The sequence below is a fragment of the Epinephelus fuscoguttatus genome, linkage group LG23, assembly GCF_011397635.1.
Source record: "Epinephelus fuscoguttatus linkage group LG23, E.fuscoguttatus.final_Chr_v1".
Classification (NCBI taxonomy): Eukaryota; Metazoa; Chordata; class Actinopteri; order Perciformes; family Serranidae; genus Epinephelus; species Epinephelus fuscoguttatus.
The window spans coordinates 2539442-2557436 of record NC_064774.1 but is presented as its reverse complement, the minus strand read 5'-3'; the positions used below and the strand labels follow the sequence as shown (position 1 = coordinate 2557436).

Genomic DNA, 17995 nt, shown 5'->3' with positions numbered 1-17995 from the left:
AATTACATCATTGTTATGGGTAAATCATTGGAATTTAAAGGTTAAAAGTTAATGCATCCAGTTTCACAATGACGAAAAACGTCTCTTTCTTTAAACAGGGTTCTTAGTTGTTAGGGTTCTTATAGGTACATGAGGTAAGCATTACAGGGGACGAACATTGAGGGTAATGTCGTTAACATGGCCTACAGTGAGACGGTAATATCAGACTATCATGTTTGTAGACAAGTAAGCTTGCTAACAGGTTAAACTCTACCCTAGAGTTTCTGCATTACAAAAAAATCTGTTTGCTATCAGAAGTCTTAGAAGCGCACTACGGTAAAAGTAAAGTTACTCACAGAGAGCGAGGAGGAAACCTGTGAGCGCCATCCTGTCCAGATGCTGACTGACTGTCAGACCTTATAAAGAAGCATCATAATGATGGTTATTAATAAGTAACGTGTGGTTGTATTGGCCTTAACGCTCTAAAAGTGAGTGAGCCTTGAACACCATGTGATCTCTGTACATAAGAGCAGAATAACTACATCCTCTCTATACCGTCTCTGTGGTTACATGTTTTCAGAAAAACACACACACGCATCATGTCTCACATCTCTATCTTGAGTCATGGCCCAAAAAAGCAGCACAGTTGTTTGTAAGTCACAGAAACATTTTATTAACATTCAAAGAAAAATGAACTAAAAGAAAAAATGATGAAAGCAAAACATGTGAGACACTCTTTTCTCGTTGTTCCACAGCTTAAAATTAGTTTTATTTAAGATTATTTATGCACAGTGTAAATTAAGGAGGACCCAACACTGAGCCCTGTGGCACCCCCTTGTGGATGGTTAAAATCTCAGCAGAAAGACCACAAGCATCGTACATATATGTCCTCAGTCTTCCCCTTCAACCTTCTGCATTTCTTCATCCATCCACCAGAGGCCCTCAGACTTCCCCACCTGTCTCAGTGTCCTGTCAGTCCAGATCCAGCCACTCCCCTCTGACCTTCCCCACCCACTCACTCACCTGCTCCCCATACTCCTCATCAGTCATTTTCACTTACGCTTGCTCAGATTCGGTTGCTCTGCGCCCCTGCCTTCATGCCTCTGTTACCTGTTAGCCTGGAGACTTTACCATTATCTGGACCTTCACCTGCCTGTCTGATTGCACCTTTTTCCAGTTTACCTGTGGTCTCTCAGTTACTGCTGCCTGGACTTTCTACTCATACCAGTAAGCCAGTAACTCTTCAGTGTTCACAACACAAAACAATATTACACCTTTTTTAAATATAATGCTCAAGAGACTTGGAGGCCTGCTGTTCATTGACCTTTGCCTCAGCATCAGTCACCACTTTGGCAGCTGCAGTACATATGCGGTAAATATGTTTTTGTCAAAATCCTGAATAACACCTTGATGGAATCTCACTTTCATGTTTTAACTTGGCACAAATAAGACCCTGCTTAGTCAGAGCTGACAACTCTGATACTGTGATACTGATGTTTATCAACCTTGGTCCACAAGATGGCAGCACAGCATGAAAAAGTCAACTAATCAGCCTCCAGCATATCACCAGTCACATGCCTTAACAGTCCTGATACTGTCATTAATATGCCGCCCAGTGAATATAGACAATTTATAATAATAGAATATGATTAGTAGTAGTAGTAGTAGTAGAAGTAGTAGAAGTAGTACATGATCATAGGAATACTATATTTAAAATGTGGTTTATCAAACTTATATTTACTTTTTTAAAAAACTATTGCCATTTAAATTAATGATTGTTATCACATGTAAAATTAAAACATAGTGGTATGTGTACAGTGTTTTTACAACTGAAGAAAATAAAACAAAATGTGAGATACAACTGTATTTATTTATAAAGTGCAGATAATGCTACAGATATTTAATGCTAATTAGCATTAGCTTACCAGCTTATACATTTATTAGGATCCCCATTATCATTAGCATTGCAGCAGCGTTTCATCCTGGGGTCCAGAAAACAGAACACTTCATAGTGACAATACAGCAATTCAATAAACAGAATATATGACACAGTCCGTTACACTTTAGTATCTCTAACGCATTGTACATCATTATACTGTCCATTCTGCTCCAGTATTCAATACAATAATGAAAATATATGAAAATGGTCTGTCGCTCTATGATTAATACAATAATTAAAACACATTAAGACAGTCTTTGTTACAACACTGTCTTCAGCATATTGTAAATCATAATACTGTACCTTTCACTCCAGTATTCAATACAACAACTAAAATGCTCAATTCACTCCAGTGTTCAATACAATAATCAAAGTAGCTGTAGTAGTTAACCCTAATATTCAGTATAATAAATCTTATCTTATAATCAAAATCATGAAGATAGTCTGTTTCACTTGAGTATCTCCAACACATTGTACATCATAATACTGTCTAATCCACTTCGGTATTCAATACAATAAACAAATTACATGAAGATAGTCTGTGTCACTCCACTGTCTCCAGAGTGTAAATCATAATACTGCTCGTTCAACGCCAGTATTCAATACAATAATCCAAAGACAGTCAAGAAGTATGTTTCACTCCAGTACCTCTGTCACTTACACTCCAATATTCAATACAATGATCAAAATAACAGAGTGTAAATCATGATACTCTCTCTTTAACCCTATTCATACAATACGATAATCAAAATACTTAAATAGTCCCTTTAACCCAGCATTCAATACAATAACCCAATTTTTAGAAAATAGTCTGTTTCATTCCAGTACTCAATACAATAATCAAAAACATGAAGATAGACTGTTTGACTCCAGTATCTCCAATAGACTGTAAATCATAATGCTGTCACTTACTCTCCAGTATCAATACAGTAATTGAAATACATGGGAAGAGTCTGTTTTACCCCATTTCCTTGAGCACATTGTAAATCATAATACTGTCCATTCCAGTATTCAATACAATATTCAAAATATATTAAGATAGTTTGTGTCACTCCAGCATCTCCAACAGAGTGTAAATCATGATACTGTCCCTTAAACCCTATTATTCAATACAGTTATCAAAGTATATAAAGATAGTCCCTTTACCTTTGTCAAAATACTCGAAAATAGTCCCTTTATCCCCACAGTCCATGAAGAAAGTCTGTTTCACATCAGTATCTCCGACACATCGTACATCATAATACTGTCCCTTTAACTCCAGTATTCAGTACAATAATAAAAATACATGAAATAGTCTGTTTCACTCCAGTGTTCCTGGTCCACAAACTCAGACAGACCCTCCAGAGCCCCACAACACATTAATATAATCAAACCAACAGCTGTCCTTAATTTGTTTAAAACTTAGCCAAACTAGTTTTGATATCATTTCAATGTTTCTATCACAAGATGCAGTTTAACTAAAATTTAAATAGGATTACTGTTCTCTTGTGCAAAATGTCACAGGAGTAAAATTCAATACAAAGCTCGGTACTTGATCCTTCGTTTGACTTTACTTTTGGTAATGTAACATTTCTGTCTGTAGTCTTGCATGGTGGTCATGTCTCTTTAAACTAAATGGTGAATTCTTTTATAAAATAAACTGAGTCTTTGTGACGGAAATATTTCTTATAAATACAAGTAATTAAGAGAGTTCTTAACGATAACCAAGCCACATAGTTATGCACTGCAACAAGATTTTTATATATGTGCTGCTCTGTTTTGTACCATTTGTATCTTCTGTATCTTATCTATTGTGGCATTGATCATATTGCTGGGCAATAGTCACGATTGGACAATATTAAAAATGGAATCACCTGTCCAGTTGAGTATCTAGAAATACCATTTCCCATCTTTACTAAATAATCAGGAGCCTGGCATCTTGCACGTAGTTGATAGATACATTATTTGTATAAAAAATTATATCTGGATTTCTACTAAAAGTCAAAAGTCAGCAGCAGATGCCAAAGAATACCTGGCATGTAATATGTAGATGTGAAAGTCCACAGACAAAGCAGCGATATGTGATGACTTGGGATGAGAACCTGTTGGTTATGGTATAACTATGTTCAGACCAATCTGATAATAAACTTCTTCAGTGGTGCGTGTTTTTCCACCAGTGGCATAAAGATTTCACCAAATTTCACCTCTTAGGGTTTTTTTCAGCACCAAAATATTTGATCGACACACATTTTTCAAATCTCATTTATCTCGATTAAACTCTAATAAATAAGATCTCTTAAAGATGACGTTAGTTCAGGCTAGGGGCCAAAATGAGAACATGCACTAGATAACTATAGATGATGAACACTGTCTGCACTCACTGGTGCAGTTTACGGAAACTACAAAGCTAGTTTTTGGGTAGACTAATCTAGCCTAGTTGTTTGTCATGTAGCAGCAGGAAGTGCAGGCAGCGTTCAGGTATGACACTGTATCTCTATGATCTAGTGAGCATACAGCAAGAGGTGGAAACAATACTGTGATTAACTTTCATTTTGTGGGTTTACAGCTTGTAAGTGTTGGCAAACATCGCAGTGCAGGTTGTGTTTGTATGGTTGTGATATTGGTTCAGATTGTATTTTGTTTACTTACTGAACAGAGCCATTGAACCAAATCGGCAATGAAAACGGAATGACAGCCACTCCCAGTTCGGCACTGTGCAGGTTGGGCGAGTTTCTGTCTTTCCTGGCATAAAGAAAACACCTGTCACCTGGCTGTCACATCACATGTCTTTTCTGTTGATAGTCTCTTCCAGGCAGGTTGCACTTGTTCACTGCACTGCCCAGTATTTGGGTCCTGGCTCCAAGTGACAAACATTATGCAGAGATTAAAAGTGGACCTCAAGGCTTCAGATCTGCTTCATTATAAACAAATAGTCTGAGGCGTCATCACCTTGAAACATTCAGGTGTTCAGCTGTCTGAACAGAGGGTGTAGGATGAAGAAGGTCATCGGTTTAAAGGGTCATTCAAAGCTGAAAACCTTGCTTCTTCTGTGTCCAACTGTGGCTGCAAGGGTTGTTGGTTTGAATCCTAAAACTTACCAAGGAGATCCAGGAGAGGAACATGTATGACACTCATCTCCATTAACAGTATTTGCCGGGGTGCTCTTGAGCAAGGCCTCTAAAGTGGAAGGAGTTTGTCTGGAATGTCACACTCTGTAAACTGAGGAAAGAATAAACACAAGATTTATTATAATGTGAACGATCAACAGAAAGATTTGTATCCATTATCCATCTGCAACACATCATCTGCACCCAGCTGCATAAACCGTACTTCTTTTCCCTCACACAGACTGGTAATTAAAAAGGAAGAATGTGCGGTTGGAAGGTGCGCACCTCACACCCTGTTCAGAGCGGGCGTTCACACTGTTTTAGCTGAGACAGCTGCGGGTGATTAGTAGCAAATTAAATTTGAGAGACGGAAAACATTGTTTTTAGGCTATTTGCCAGTTTCAGTCCTTGTATTATTATTTTTGCAGGCTGCACGGTGTTCTGTGAAATGTCAATCAAAGGCGCATTTATAAACTTAATTTTGAATGGTGCCCATGTGCCCGGATTTATAAAGCAGAATCGGGCATACACATGACTTTATTCATCTCACGAAAAGAATGCATATGTATATTTCTGTCTTTATGCTTGCTTTATGCTGAGTTTTTTGCATCTGGCCCCTGCTGATTAAAAACCAAATTATTCAGCTCTGATAGTGTTTACACTAAAATTATCAATGATACGTTGGTTTACTTTATTTGTCCAGCACTTAACCTTTGAGAAAATACAATGAATCAGGTTTAAAGTCCCTGACACACCAAGCCGATGGTTGGCCTTCCATCAAAGTTGGGCCATTGGTGAGCGTTTGCCACCCTCGTCGACCCCTATCTGCTTCTTTGGGGGTGGTTCAACACGGCAGAACCCGCTGGTGAGTGAAATCACACTGACTGACAGTTCAGCTCAGCACACAAGAAGAGAAACATAAGTGAGGAAAGTAAACAAAGTACCAGAGTCCTGAGGGAGTGAGACAAAAACAAATTTGTTCCGTGAGGTCAGATTATTTTTCTCTTTAGCAGGAATGTTTCCTGATGCTTTGTGTTATTGTTCAGTGGCACACGGTAAATATACTCTGTTCTTCCAGCATTGGATTGTGTTGTTAATGTGCTAACTGGCTAACTAGCATCAAGATGGTCGTCTGGTAAGGATTACAGACTACCGCCGTCTGTTGGTATAGAGTTATTTCCTCTGATGCAGGCGCAGAACATACATGCTGGTTTGTCGTCAGGTGTAGTCTTTGCAGTGTGTTCATGTGCAACTTTTTTGGCGAGACACGGCAACATCAGGCAACGCAGCAAGGGGCCTTCGTCGCCACTAGTTCTCTGAAGGATCTGACTTACATCTTGTTTGTGACACTTCCGTTTGATGTAATATCCACCTCCGATTATCAGCAAGACACAGAAAAGCACAGGTGGGATCAGTCTGCGTGGACAGGGCCAACCACCTGATGGAAACACACGGACATGATTCAGTTTCTAATCAGACAAAATCAAAAACACTGACGTCACTGTGAAGGATAACAACAAAAGCACCTAATTTCCAAACATGTGCAGGAATTCTAGATTCAGCTGATATTTTTAAAGTCAGTGTTGTTCTCCTCAAACTGTAGCAATCGTTCTCTCACCTGTAATGGTCGTCTCGTTCTTCGATTGTGGGGTTTGAATGACTGTGGGATGGGGTGGTGTCTCTGTTGTCCTGATTTCAACATGCTTTGTTTCTGAAAAAACATTTTTTAAAATGACAAGCTGCAAAGTTTGAACAGGAAACTATGGTATTTTTACTGTGAGAATATCTCAGCAGATTTTCAGTAACATTTGAAATGTTCTCCATCAGCTGAAGCTGGATAATTGATTATACATCAATAACATGGGTAGTCTTTTAAAGTTTAAAGGTAAACCCTTTTGAGCAGAAACCAACTCACCAACAATGAACTTGATAACTGTTGCCCTCACTCGGCTCTGTAACTGTGGGAGGAAACATCTGTACCTTCCCTGGTCAGAGAGCTTCACCTTCAGGATCTTGAGAGACATATTGCCGTGTTTCAGGCTGTCTGTGAACAACGTCGTCCTCCCAGTGTACGATGACATCTTCATGCCCTCCTCATCGAGGTTGTCATGGTAGCGGTGGACATACTTGTACTCATTCAGCGGGTCTCCAGGGTCAGGCGGGACGTCGGGCCTCCACCACTCCACTGTCAGCTTCTCCACGTTGAGCCGAGGCTCCACGTGACACGGCAGAATTACATCATCACCCAGAGCAGCCAAGACTGGCTGAGGTGAACCGATCACCTGCGGCTGACCTGGAAGACGGAGGGAAATTTAGGTCATCTGAACAGAGTCACGGATCAGCTTCAATGTGTCTCTCAAGAATAAGACAACAGCATGTTACCTGGCATCATTGATTTAATTCACAAACTGCACCTATGGATGCATCACAAGTCAATAGGCCCCTGGGTACAGGCATGTAACCCCTTTACAGTGGAAAGTTGCTGTGTTTATTTTCTTGATCACTTACGGCACCTTATATAACAGTCACTGAAACATTTTTTAACAGGATCACCACAACTGCTATAGGTCCCTGAGCACAAAAACATATTAGGCTGACTGGCCCAGTAGTATGTGGGATTGGCTGCAGACAGACAGACAATTACACGTACACACCCACAGTTACACCCAAACCCAGGCTTATGCCTGGCAGAGATAATAACAGTCTCATATTGGTCTGCAGTAGCTCTCTTCAGCCCATTCTCATTCCCAGGTTCTCAAATACCAACACATTCTCATGACCTTCGGTGTCTCATATTGGCGCGAAAGGCACCTGTTAGCACCTAACCTGCAGCTAAGGACAACAGGGGGCGCACACTCTACCAAGTGAGCTGTCTGTGACCCTGTAAATGTTGTTTTAACGTAAAGTTACGTAACTTATGTTCATATGTTCTGTGTGAAACCAGAATTCAGTGTTGTTTAAATGTAATGTTATGTAAGTTACACACAGTTGTTGCACACTGACATCACTCATGGGAGGGATTTACATCACGTCACATTCCATTTCTTAACAAACGTTCTTATTTTTGCCCAAAACATGATTTTTTTTTCCAAACCTAACTGAATTGTTTTGTCGCCGAAACCTAACTGTAACCATTTCACATCACCCACGTGTTGAAATGTGTTTCAACTGTGTGACGCCAAAGGGTTCCCTGTGCGTCACTATCAAGACACCGAGGGGTGTCAGTATTTGATGACCTATGAGAACGGGTTGCTCAGTCTGTTGGGTCTTGGCTGAGGAAATGGAGGGATACCAGTTCAAGTTCCTGCAAGGATCAGGTATGGAGTGTGGAAGCTGGAGAGGTGCTCATTCACCACCTGGGCACTGCCGAGGTGCCCTTGAGCAAGGCACCAAACCCCCAACTACTCGAGGTAGCCCCCTCACTCTGACATATCTCCACACATACTGCATGTGTACAGGTCCTGGTTGAAAATAAATAAATAAAGCTTATACTGAACTAATACCTCACAGACACTGTTGTCAGTCATGCACACAAAAAGGCATGAGCTGACCTCTCTGTGTGAAAGATGGAAAATCTTCTCCCCACGTCCGCGGGGCTTTTTCTCACAGTCCAAAAACATGCAGGTTAGATAAACAGGAAACTAAACTGCACACAACTGCAAAGCAACAAAGAGTCTAGTACGAATAAAAACAGTAGCCGACAGAGTAGTAGGATGAAAGTACTTCAGTAAGCAACAGTACCTGAGTTAATTTACTTTGTGATATTCCTTTATTAACTACCAGTCAGTAAAATTTACCAAAAATTTTTTTTACATGCTTACCGTCAACAGGAAAGTAGGTGACCAGAATTAAAAAGATGATAAAAGTCACGGGTACATTTAAAGTAAAAGCCCAAAGTGAAAAAGTGTCAGTCAGCTCTTTAAAGTTCATTTCAAAGTGGTAGCTCCGAGAGAATCGATACTGCACTGACGCCAAATGAAAAGAGTCAGCATAAATGCTCCCACTGCATGATGTAACCAGTGTCCTGCAGGTTGTTCTGCAGGGTGTGATTGAGACATAGAAAGTGGAATGACGAGTTTGTTCTAGATCTGTTTGCGTGTTTAGGCAGGCTGCGCTGTCTGAAATCAGAGCTGTGCATCAAACTCAAGCAAAAGCAAAACAGACACAAAGTGTCCCTAAAAACATTTCTCACAGCATGTATGACCAATCATTTTACAAATTTGTGACCCTTGACCCATGACCATTTTCTGCTAGTGATTTTATTTTAGCTGAAGCAGATTTAAAATTGGCCTTAATATGTGCCCTCTACTGTGGAGCAAACCTGGACCGTCATTCCTGTCAGGTGTTGTTTGTGATGCACCTTAGGGTGGCTCAGATCGTGTGGCTGTGACTATTTTTAGCACACCTGCTCATCTGTTAATGTGATGCACCTTACTTTAACAGGTGCTGGCTGCACTGGCCAGACTTCAGATGCTCATAAGATAGGATAATCCTTTATTCATCCCACAGCGGGGAAATTAAATCATTACAGCAGCAAAGGGGAAAGTGCAAACAGGAAGCCTCAGTTAAAAAAACACACAAAGCAATAACATAAGTACACACCTGGTGGGGGTGGTGTGTGTTCCTCAGGCCCGGGTCCTCTACCAGAGGCCTGGGAGTTCTGTGCAGTATCTTAGCTGTTCCTAGGACTGCACTCTTCTGGACAGAGACTTCAGATGTTGTACCTGGAGTCTGCCGGAGCCACTCTCCCAGTTTGGGGGCCACAGTGTCGAGTGCTCCCTACTACCACTGGCACCACTTTTGACCTCACCTTCCACATCTGTTTCAACTGTTTCCTCAGCTCCTGGTACTTCTCAGCCATTGATGTTACTGTCGGCTGGTACTGCCACATCTGCCACAGCTGCCTTCCTCTGCTCCTTGTCAACCACTACTGTGTCTGGTTGGTTGGTTGGTTGGTTGGTTAGCCAGCAGCTGCTTGTCAGTCTGGAACTTGAAGTCCCACAGGATTTTAGCCCCGTTGTTCTCTTTCACCTTCAGTGGTGTGTCCCATTAGGGCTGAAAGACTTCTAGTCCATACTTGGCACAGATGGTCCTGGAACATTTACACTGAGGGCTGGAGTTGCAAACGCCTACATCTGAGGCAGTATGCTGCTTATGTCTTCACACATTTGCACCACGAGTTTATCGTTGCAACAGGAAGTTGTGGCCTCTGAAGTCAAACGTGTGGTTCAGTCCCTCACGCTGCCTTCTAGTCAGTCAGTTGACCAAACAGCCGAGCAGCATGGAGATCGCAACTCTTTGTGCTGTCGTTGGTGAGTACGATATATTTGTGTGTATTTAACCTGCACTCATAACTCATTACTCAAGAATGTGTCGAATCTGTCCTTGACATAAATTATGAATGAAGCCTGGCCTGTGATGATATCACATCGAGTTTTATTTTAGTATCAACAAAACGATACTTGCTAATTTGTTTTTACTCAGTTATACTTTATCGTAGAGCTGAAACAAGTGATTAATCAGTTGGTTTGACAGAAAAACAAAAACCAACTATTTGATTGTGTATGAATGATATAAGTCATTTTTTCTAGGAAGATTAATAGAATTCTGCTTTTCTTACATTTCACATTGTAAACTGAACAAGTTTGTTTTTTTAGACGGTTGTTTGATTTTCTTTGATTGCATATACTTTCTAAACTGTTGCATCCTGCAGCTGCAGAGGTTTGAAGAGGCACATGGCAGGAAAAGTGGATTTAGTTTTACCTTCTTCCTACTGTAGACGGGTTGCCAGTACTTGTTAGGTATTAAATTGAATAAAAAAATATTTCACAGCTTCCAGTCAGCCCCAACAATGAATGTTCTTGCTCTCTAAACGTTGTGTTTTCACATGAAGGTTGCAGAGAAGCAGGAAGCTTTGAGTGGCTTGAACCGGCTCTATACGCTGCATTTCCGCTGCAGGGTACAACACAGCTCTACTCAACTTGACTCAGTGTTTTTTTTTCAGTTAGCAAAAGTTGCAGAAAGTACCTGGTACCTCCTCAAATGAGGTTCCTAGTGAGCTGATCCAATACCAAAAGGTGGTGTTAAAACAGCCAAGCTACCATCAATAGCAGCTGCAATTTTTCATTAATTCGACCCAGATTTTAATAAATGTCAGCCACAAAACTACGCTGTACACTATGCTGTACAATAGCTGAAGTGTTGACTTTCCCCTGTTTAGTTGCTAATGAAAGGAAGGCACTTTTATGTGTTTTCCTGTCTGATAATCCCACCTAGTAAGGGGGTACTCTCTGCAGAGGAAAACAAATAAAAGAAAAAGGCATGGTACCAAAGGTGAGTTGACTGGAGTCAAACCAAGCAGTGGAAGTTGGGCATTATAGTTCAAAATAACATGGTCAAGCAAGAAAATGTGAAGAAGGTGGTGAGCTTGCAGAGTGTCCACACATCAGTCTAGTTTTCCTGCTTGTTTACGAATTTAAATTTTTCTCTTGAGATGCTTTTGTTTGTTTCTTGCAGCTGTTCTGAGAGTCCTTCCCAACAGATCCCAGTTCTTCCAGTACGAGTCCGTCTCGCTGAGCTGTGAGCAGCGGGGAAACTCTTCTAAATGGAGAGTTAAGAGGAACACAACCACAATCATAAACCGAGAGCATTCAACATCCTGGAATAGTATAAATGAGTCCTGTCGTTTCATTGATTACCTTTACCCATTGGACACTGGAGTGTACTGGTGTGAGTCTTCAGCAGGAGAGTGCAGCGACACCGTCAATATCTTTGTGACCGGTGGGTTTAACAGAAAAACAAGTTGATGTCACCACAGCTAGCGCAGGCTTACAGTTTCTTGGACTTAAAATTCATATTCCTACGTTATTCAAATGCTTTTAACAGGTGGACTATAACATGATGTTGTAAGGCCACAAAAAGTCGAAACACAACTGTACCATGACTTTTGCTTGTTTGTTTGGTCACACTGTGTGCGACAGCATCAACCTGTTGGCGTCAAATTACTGACACAAAACCAGTGGTGTAGTGGAGGGTATACTCAGGTATACCCACTTCTTTTTCTATCCAGTTACAGTATACCCACCTATCAGCTAAAAAGCTTTGTAATACATAGGAGAGTATGCCCACTTCCTCATCGGTAACCTACCGACGTACCTAGTAGTGCACCCACCTCATCAATTACCACTACACCACTGCACAAAATATATTTTATAAATGATCATCTGAACAAGCAGAGAGGCGACTTCTGGCTTCCCTTTCATGCAACATGTAACTTCAAGGTGCACAGAGAAGGGACAAGTCTGAAGCAGTGAAACTCGTGCGACCAGTGCTTTTTGGTTTCCAGCCCTCATAAAGATCTCTGCGACCACAAGCCAAAACACGTCGGTCTCACAATAAAGTTGCTCTTTTTCCTGAAAAAGAGTTGTTGGAGATCTTCAAACGATCATGAGTTGACATACTAAACTATCCTCTTGTCTTTCTGCCGCCCAGCTGGTTCAGTGATCCTGGACAGTCCAGCCCTTCCTGTGATGGAGGGAGACACTGTGACTCTGAGCTGCAGAACCAAGACGACTTCCTCCTCTAGTCTCACAGCTGACTTCTATAAAGATGGGCTTCTCCTTGCGAGCAGCTCTACAGGAAACATGACCATGCACAGTGTTTCTGTATCTGATGAAGGATTCTATAAGTGCAGCATCTCTGGATTTGGAGAATCACCAGACAGCTGGCTGTCTGTCAGAGGTGAGGGACGCCTAAACGTTTTTTAACAATTTCATTAAGTGTTGTCTTTCCAAGATGGACACAAACATTCACCTTTAAGAGTTCATTGTTATAATCAAATAAAAATCATCCTCCCCTACTTTGGTAACTGCTGGTTTGCTATCTTAGCACGAGTCTGATGAGATGATTGATAAATGTAGTCTGTAGCTGTGTGTGCCTCCAGTGCAGACAGAACTATTGCATATTTGCATCAAGGCCAACCTGTGGTATTTCTGTTTAGAAGCAAGGCGTCCTGAGCTGCCTGTCCACATCCTCACACACATTTTACTTCCTGTGGTGGGCGCCTGCCTCTCGCTGGTCTGTGTGACGCTGCTCTGCCTTTGGAGGAGCAGCAAAGGTCAGCCTGTTTTCATGTCAATAAAATGACACTCTTCTTTAAAGAACTGTAAATAGATAAATAAATAAATAAACCGTGAGATTTAATTTAAGGAGTAGAAGAATTAAAAAACAGTCCCAGATGAACTCCCAGTTCAAGGAGACTGTGGTTCTTTAACAGTGTGTATAATTTAGGGGATTTAGTGGATTTCAAACAGCTGAAACTTTTAACTCCCAGATGAAACTCCTGCGGTGTTCTTTGTGCAGGAGGTTTCGACCGCATGTGATGTCTTCAAATTATGTCACAGGAATAAATTGAGGCATAAAAGCTACGTGGTTAGGTTCGAACACCAAAGATCATGTCTTTGGTTAAAATAACTATGCCTAACCATTTGTAAAGTGACATATGTCACATAACATGATGTTCCTTCATAGAGGATGTAACTACATTAAGTTAATAGAGGGTCACATTGACTTTTTGCTTCACACAGGACACAAACAGTGGCATCTTGGATCAAAGTCCGGTGCTTGTTGATCCATTTTGCTCCCTGACCTCCCTATGCCGACTTTCTTGCTCTTTATTCTACCAATAGGGTCGTAATATCAACCATCGCTGATTTCGTGGTCATCTGTGTGTACACCATGACACTGAATCCTAACTTAACACTGGCCCTGTTTCCGTGGTGGTGACCAACCTGGTCTCATTCCAAAGTCGTCACATGTAGCCTCTCACGTCTATATATTACACGCTAGGTACCCTTCTGCGTCTGCTGTTTATGTTCCACAATGACCAAACCAACACCATGACATCAACAAAAACATGGCTAGGTTTTAGAAAAAAAACACCATGGTTTGGTTCTACATCCATAGAGGAATTGAACACTGGTCTCCCAGGTAAAAGTCTGGGGTTTGTTTGACCAATCCACCACCCACTCTACATGGACTTTCCTGCTCGGGCGGCAGTACCTCAGTCCTAGGGACTTGGGTTAGGAACCGAAGGTCCCGTCCAGACCAAATATGGAGAGTGGACTGGTAGCTGGAGAGGTGCCAGTTCACCTCCTGGGCACTGCCGCGGTGCCCTTGAGCAAGGTACCGCACTTAGTGTGTGTGTGTTCGGACCTTTGTGTAATTGATTGACAAAGGAGTGAAAAATATATAAAATAAAAAATTCTTTTTGTCCTTTGGTAGCATTTCTGCTGTCCACCAGCATATCATACCACCAAGACAGGTGCCGTCCAGCCGACCAGCATCGAATCATAACATCGCAAAAGGTTTTGTCCGACCGTGTTACACACTGAGTGTGTCATATAGGGTGACCATATTTTGATTTCCAAAAAAGAGGACACTCGGCCGGCCACGACATAGCCTACTTAAATGATGCTCGCAGTTTACTCAAAGATGCCTTATCATTTTAATATATTTAAAATTTATATGTATGGATAGAAAATTCAGTTATATTACAAAATAATATCTCTCAAAGACAGAAATTCAGATAGGCCCCAATAGGAGACACATACACACACTAGAGTGTGGCGATCTGAGCCCGACGGTACCCGACAGGTCGGTCCGGGTTTGGTCAGAAATGTAGCTATAAATTGTATTCAGGCTCGGGTCGGATTCGGTCAGCTTTCAGTGAAAATGTAGTGTAAAAATAAATAAAATCCTATTGTCTGTCCTGTTTATTGCTTGGGCACTGTTATTTACGTGACAACACCTGAACATAACACACACACACACACTGGCTGTTTGTTTCTACCTCTCCCCTCTCTGGAAGTCTCGGACCTCCAGCCGCCCGCCTCCGCCTTGATTAAACGCTGAAAATAAAATAAAAGAGGGAGACAGGTTTTTCCTATTTTATCTTATTTTGTTATATTTCTCCCTCTCCTCTTGCTAGAAGCGTCGGACCTCCCGCCTCCCGCTCCCGTCTCAAACACAGAGGTCTCCCTCTCCACAGCTGAGCACCCACGGTGCACACCCGGCCTGTTAAATAGCCTGTAACCACTGTGTGACACAAACTCAGTGCTTTAGTAATTAAATAATGTCAGGCTCGGTTCAGGTTCGGACAGAAATATGCTGCCCGTGCCGCACTCTAATACACACACACAAACACACAGAAAACCGGACATTATCATCAGTTTATAAAAACCCCCGGACGCCCTGGACAGGACGTGAAAAGTGGACATGTCCGGGCAAAAGAGGACGTTTGGTCAGCCTAGTGTCATACCGCCATGAAAGGTGGCTTGTGGCATCGGTGGCCAACATGAAAATGCAAATGGCCCGAACTAGAGCCAGTGATTGCTTTGTCCCTTCTGGGCTACTGTAGAAACAATATTGCAGACTCTTCTGTATGTAGACATTAACGGCTCATTCTGAGGTAACAAATACATTCTTAATTTCAGGTGACTGTACACTCATGAAAACAACAATAGTTATATTATTTTCCACTTCTGTCAAAACACCTCTTAAATCCTACACACTGGACCTTTAAATTGCAGGTTTGGTCACGGCATTGAAGTTGTTGTGATAACCATAAAAAATGAGAAAGAATTCAGTTTTCCTAAAAGTATCTCAATTCAATTTTTAAACCCAGCTGGTAACGGTATTACATGTTGTGCTGCAGGTAAAACTGATACTTCAGTTGTATTGTACATTGATGTCACCAGCATGCAGAGGTGCAAGCACAAAGGTAAACACACACATGCAAAAAACACACAACACAAACACAGAAACTAACTAAACTAAATGCCAGAATAAATGTTGACATTGTACATTTCTGCAAACCACGGATACATTATCTTTATACGTTAATATCAATCAATCAATCAATTTTATTTATAAAGCCCAATATCACAAATCACAATTTGCCTCACAGGGCTTTACAGCATACGACATCCCTCTGTCCTTAATATGTAGCGGATACAGTGGTAAGAGCATGATCATGTCCTGGTTCTGGAGCCACAATCACCACTAAGCATTTTGAATCAAACTGTGGTCTCTTGAAGTTTAATGGAAGACTCACTGTAAACAGACAGTGTCAATATCTGTTGGTTTCTAATAATGACATCACATAACGTAGAAAAGTCCATCTGCTGTGACGGACTGTGAGATGTGCCTGAAAGTTCCAGAAAAAGCTGGTGAGACTTTGACTCAACAGAAAACTTTTCCAAGGATCAATAATTAACTTTAGATTCAGCAACTGAAATACATAAGCTCATACTCAGACATGAGACATTCTGAATCTCTTGACACTGATGATTTGCTTTTTTTCAGGGGAGCCACTGAGGAAGGACTCCTCGATGCTCTTCTCTGTCGCAGTATACAGACCTTACCCTGTTAGGCGTAAATACACACCAAGCCCTGTGTGGACTTACAAAGCCTGAGACTGGACCACTGATCAAGAGGAGCCAGGAGACTCAGCAGCCTGTTTGACCTCTGAGACACTTTAATTGTTTTAATCAAGAGGCACAATCCATGATCAGCATGTACTGACACAACATCACTTACCAGAACACTAACGGCAGACAATAAGAACATCAGAGTGAGTCTTGCTTATTTTTTCCTTTCCTGTGAAGTGTTGGACTCGATCACAGGTCATTGGTAGTGGATTAAAAAAATCACATGAGCTTCTATGGTGTGATTGATCATACCCATTTGCTGTGTTGTGTGGTGCTTAGTCTTGGGATGGATTCCTGTACCCATTAAGAGTTGTCCTCTGTGGGGATTTTCTGTTTTGTGGTGTCAGTTAATAGTCGTAATGAATTTGTATCGTTAATAAAGGTGCATATATTTATTTTATTTCACCATATACCTGTGTCTGTGGTAAACTGTCTTGCCTCTGACACTACGGGACGAGACCAGGTTTACAAACTTGGTGATGGCAACCTTGAAATCTTAAAACAGATGAGAATAAGAGCACTGTTTCTGCAGGCAGTTGTACTAAAACTCTTTCCACTGCAAAAAACACATCCCCAAACCTCCGGTCTGAAACACCTACTACGACCAACAGCACAACAGCGTGAAGCTCCAGGAAATACACCCCACCAAAGGTGAGCACTCCTTAGCCACGGAGGTCGGCTGTAGCCCTACTTTGGTTTTCTTTTCTTCGTAGATAATGGCTGAATTTACACTTTTGGGTGCACTATCCTTTTAAACTTCTTAAGTTTTTCCTTTTCTTTGTCAAGTTAATTCAGTGTATCTCTTTCTGCCATTAGATGTTCTCCATGTTCTTTTCAATAATAATAATAATAATAATAATAATAATGATATAGCACCATTTAATCTAGATTAAATGATTTACAGAATTTTACAAAAATCAAAACCCCCTGTAAGCGCTAAACAGTCCATACATACACAGATGGAAGTGCATATATTTGAAAAAAAAAATGCATCCAACGGACACATGGAAGATATTTGAACGGGTTATATATCTAACATTCAATAAAAATTATTATTTTTAATAGTACCTGTTTTTTTGTTATCATTACAGGGGTAAAAACATACAGAGAAAGAAAAACAATCATTCAGTCAGAGGATCTGGGGGGAGAAGGTTCCATAGCTTTCCTAAAGCTTTATACTTTTTTTAAAAAAATAAACTGTGTGACTACAGAGACAAATATACATAGACAGCGCATCGACTGCCTGAGCGCGTCCTCGCCGGCCGCCATCTTGGATGGGTCTCGCTTCGCCTCGCTGAATTTTCAACTGATTTTCACGCGGTTTGGTTTGTTACAAACGGCACACATGTAGTTATGATACAGGATGCTTTCGTACATTAAAAATGCGGGATTTCATGCTTTAATACTTCCTGCAGATAGCAACAGCATGTTATTTAGGTCACAACACAGTTATTTGATTCACCTCAACCCCAGAGTGGGATATATATATATATATAGCCTAT

At 41.1% G+C, this 17995-nt stretch overlaps 2 protein-coding genes across 3 annotated transcripts; one reads left to right on the top strand and one right to left on the bottom strand.

Moving 5' to 3' along the window:
• Window positions 1-1830: 1830 nt before the first annotated feature.
• On the bottom strand, window positions 1831-8958 carry LOC125883981 (butyrophilin subfamily 1 member A1-like). Of its 2 annotated transcripts, XR_007448618.1 has the most exons (6): window positions 8826-8958; window positions 6920-7297; window positions 6623-6715; window positions 6339-6442; window positions 4996-5116; window positions 1831-4639 (listed from the first exon to the last, which is right to left on the bottom strand). XR_007448618.1 is itself a non-coding variant. In XM_049568673.1 (5 exons), exons 1-5 carry the CDS (start codon window positions 8932-8934, stop codon window positions 5075-5077), a joined length of 726 nt encoding a protein of 241 aa, XP_049424630.1. In that variant the 5' UTR covers window positions 8935-8958; the 3' UTR covers window positions 1831-5074. The 2 variants fall into 2 exon arrangements, 1 of the variants encoding a protein (XP_049424630.1); XM_049568673.1 differs by having other exon boundaries at window positions 1831-5116.
• Window positions 8959-10269: 1311 nt separating this feature from the next.
• LOC125883976 (low affinity immunoglobulin gamma Fc region receptor II-like) lies at window positions 10270-16624 on the top strand. Its single transcript, XM_049568668.1, has 6 exons — window positions 10270-10316; window positions 11521-11784; window positions 12496-12744; window positions 13004-13120; window positions 15719-15784; window positions 16369-16624. Exons 1-6 carry the CDS (start codon window positions 10286-10288, stop codon window positions 16476-16478), a joined length of 837 nt encoding a protein of 278 aa, XP_049424625.1. The 5' UTR covers window positions 10270-10285; the 3' UTR covers window positions 16479-16624.
• Window positions 16625-17995: the final 1371 nt, after the last annotated feature.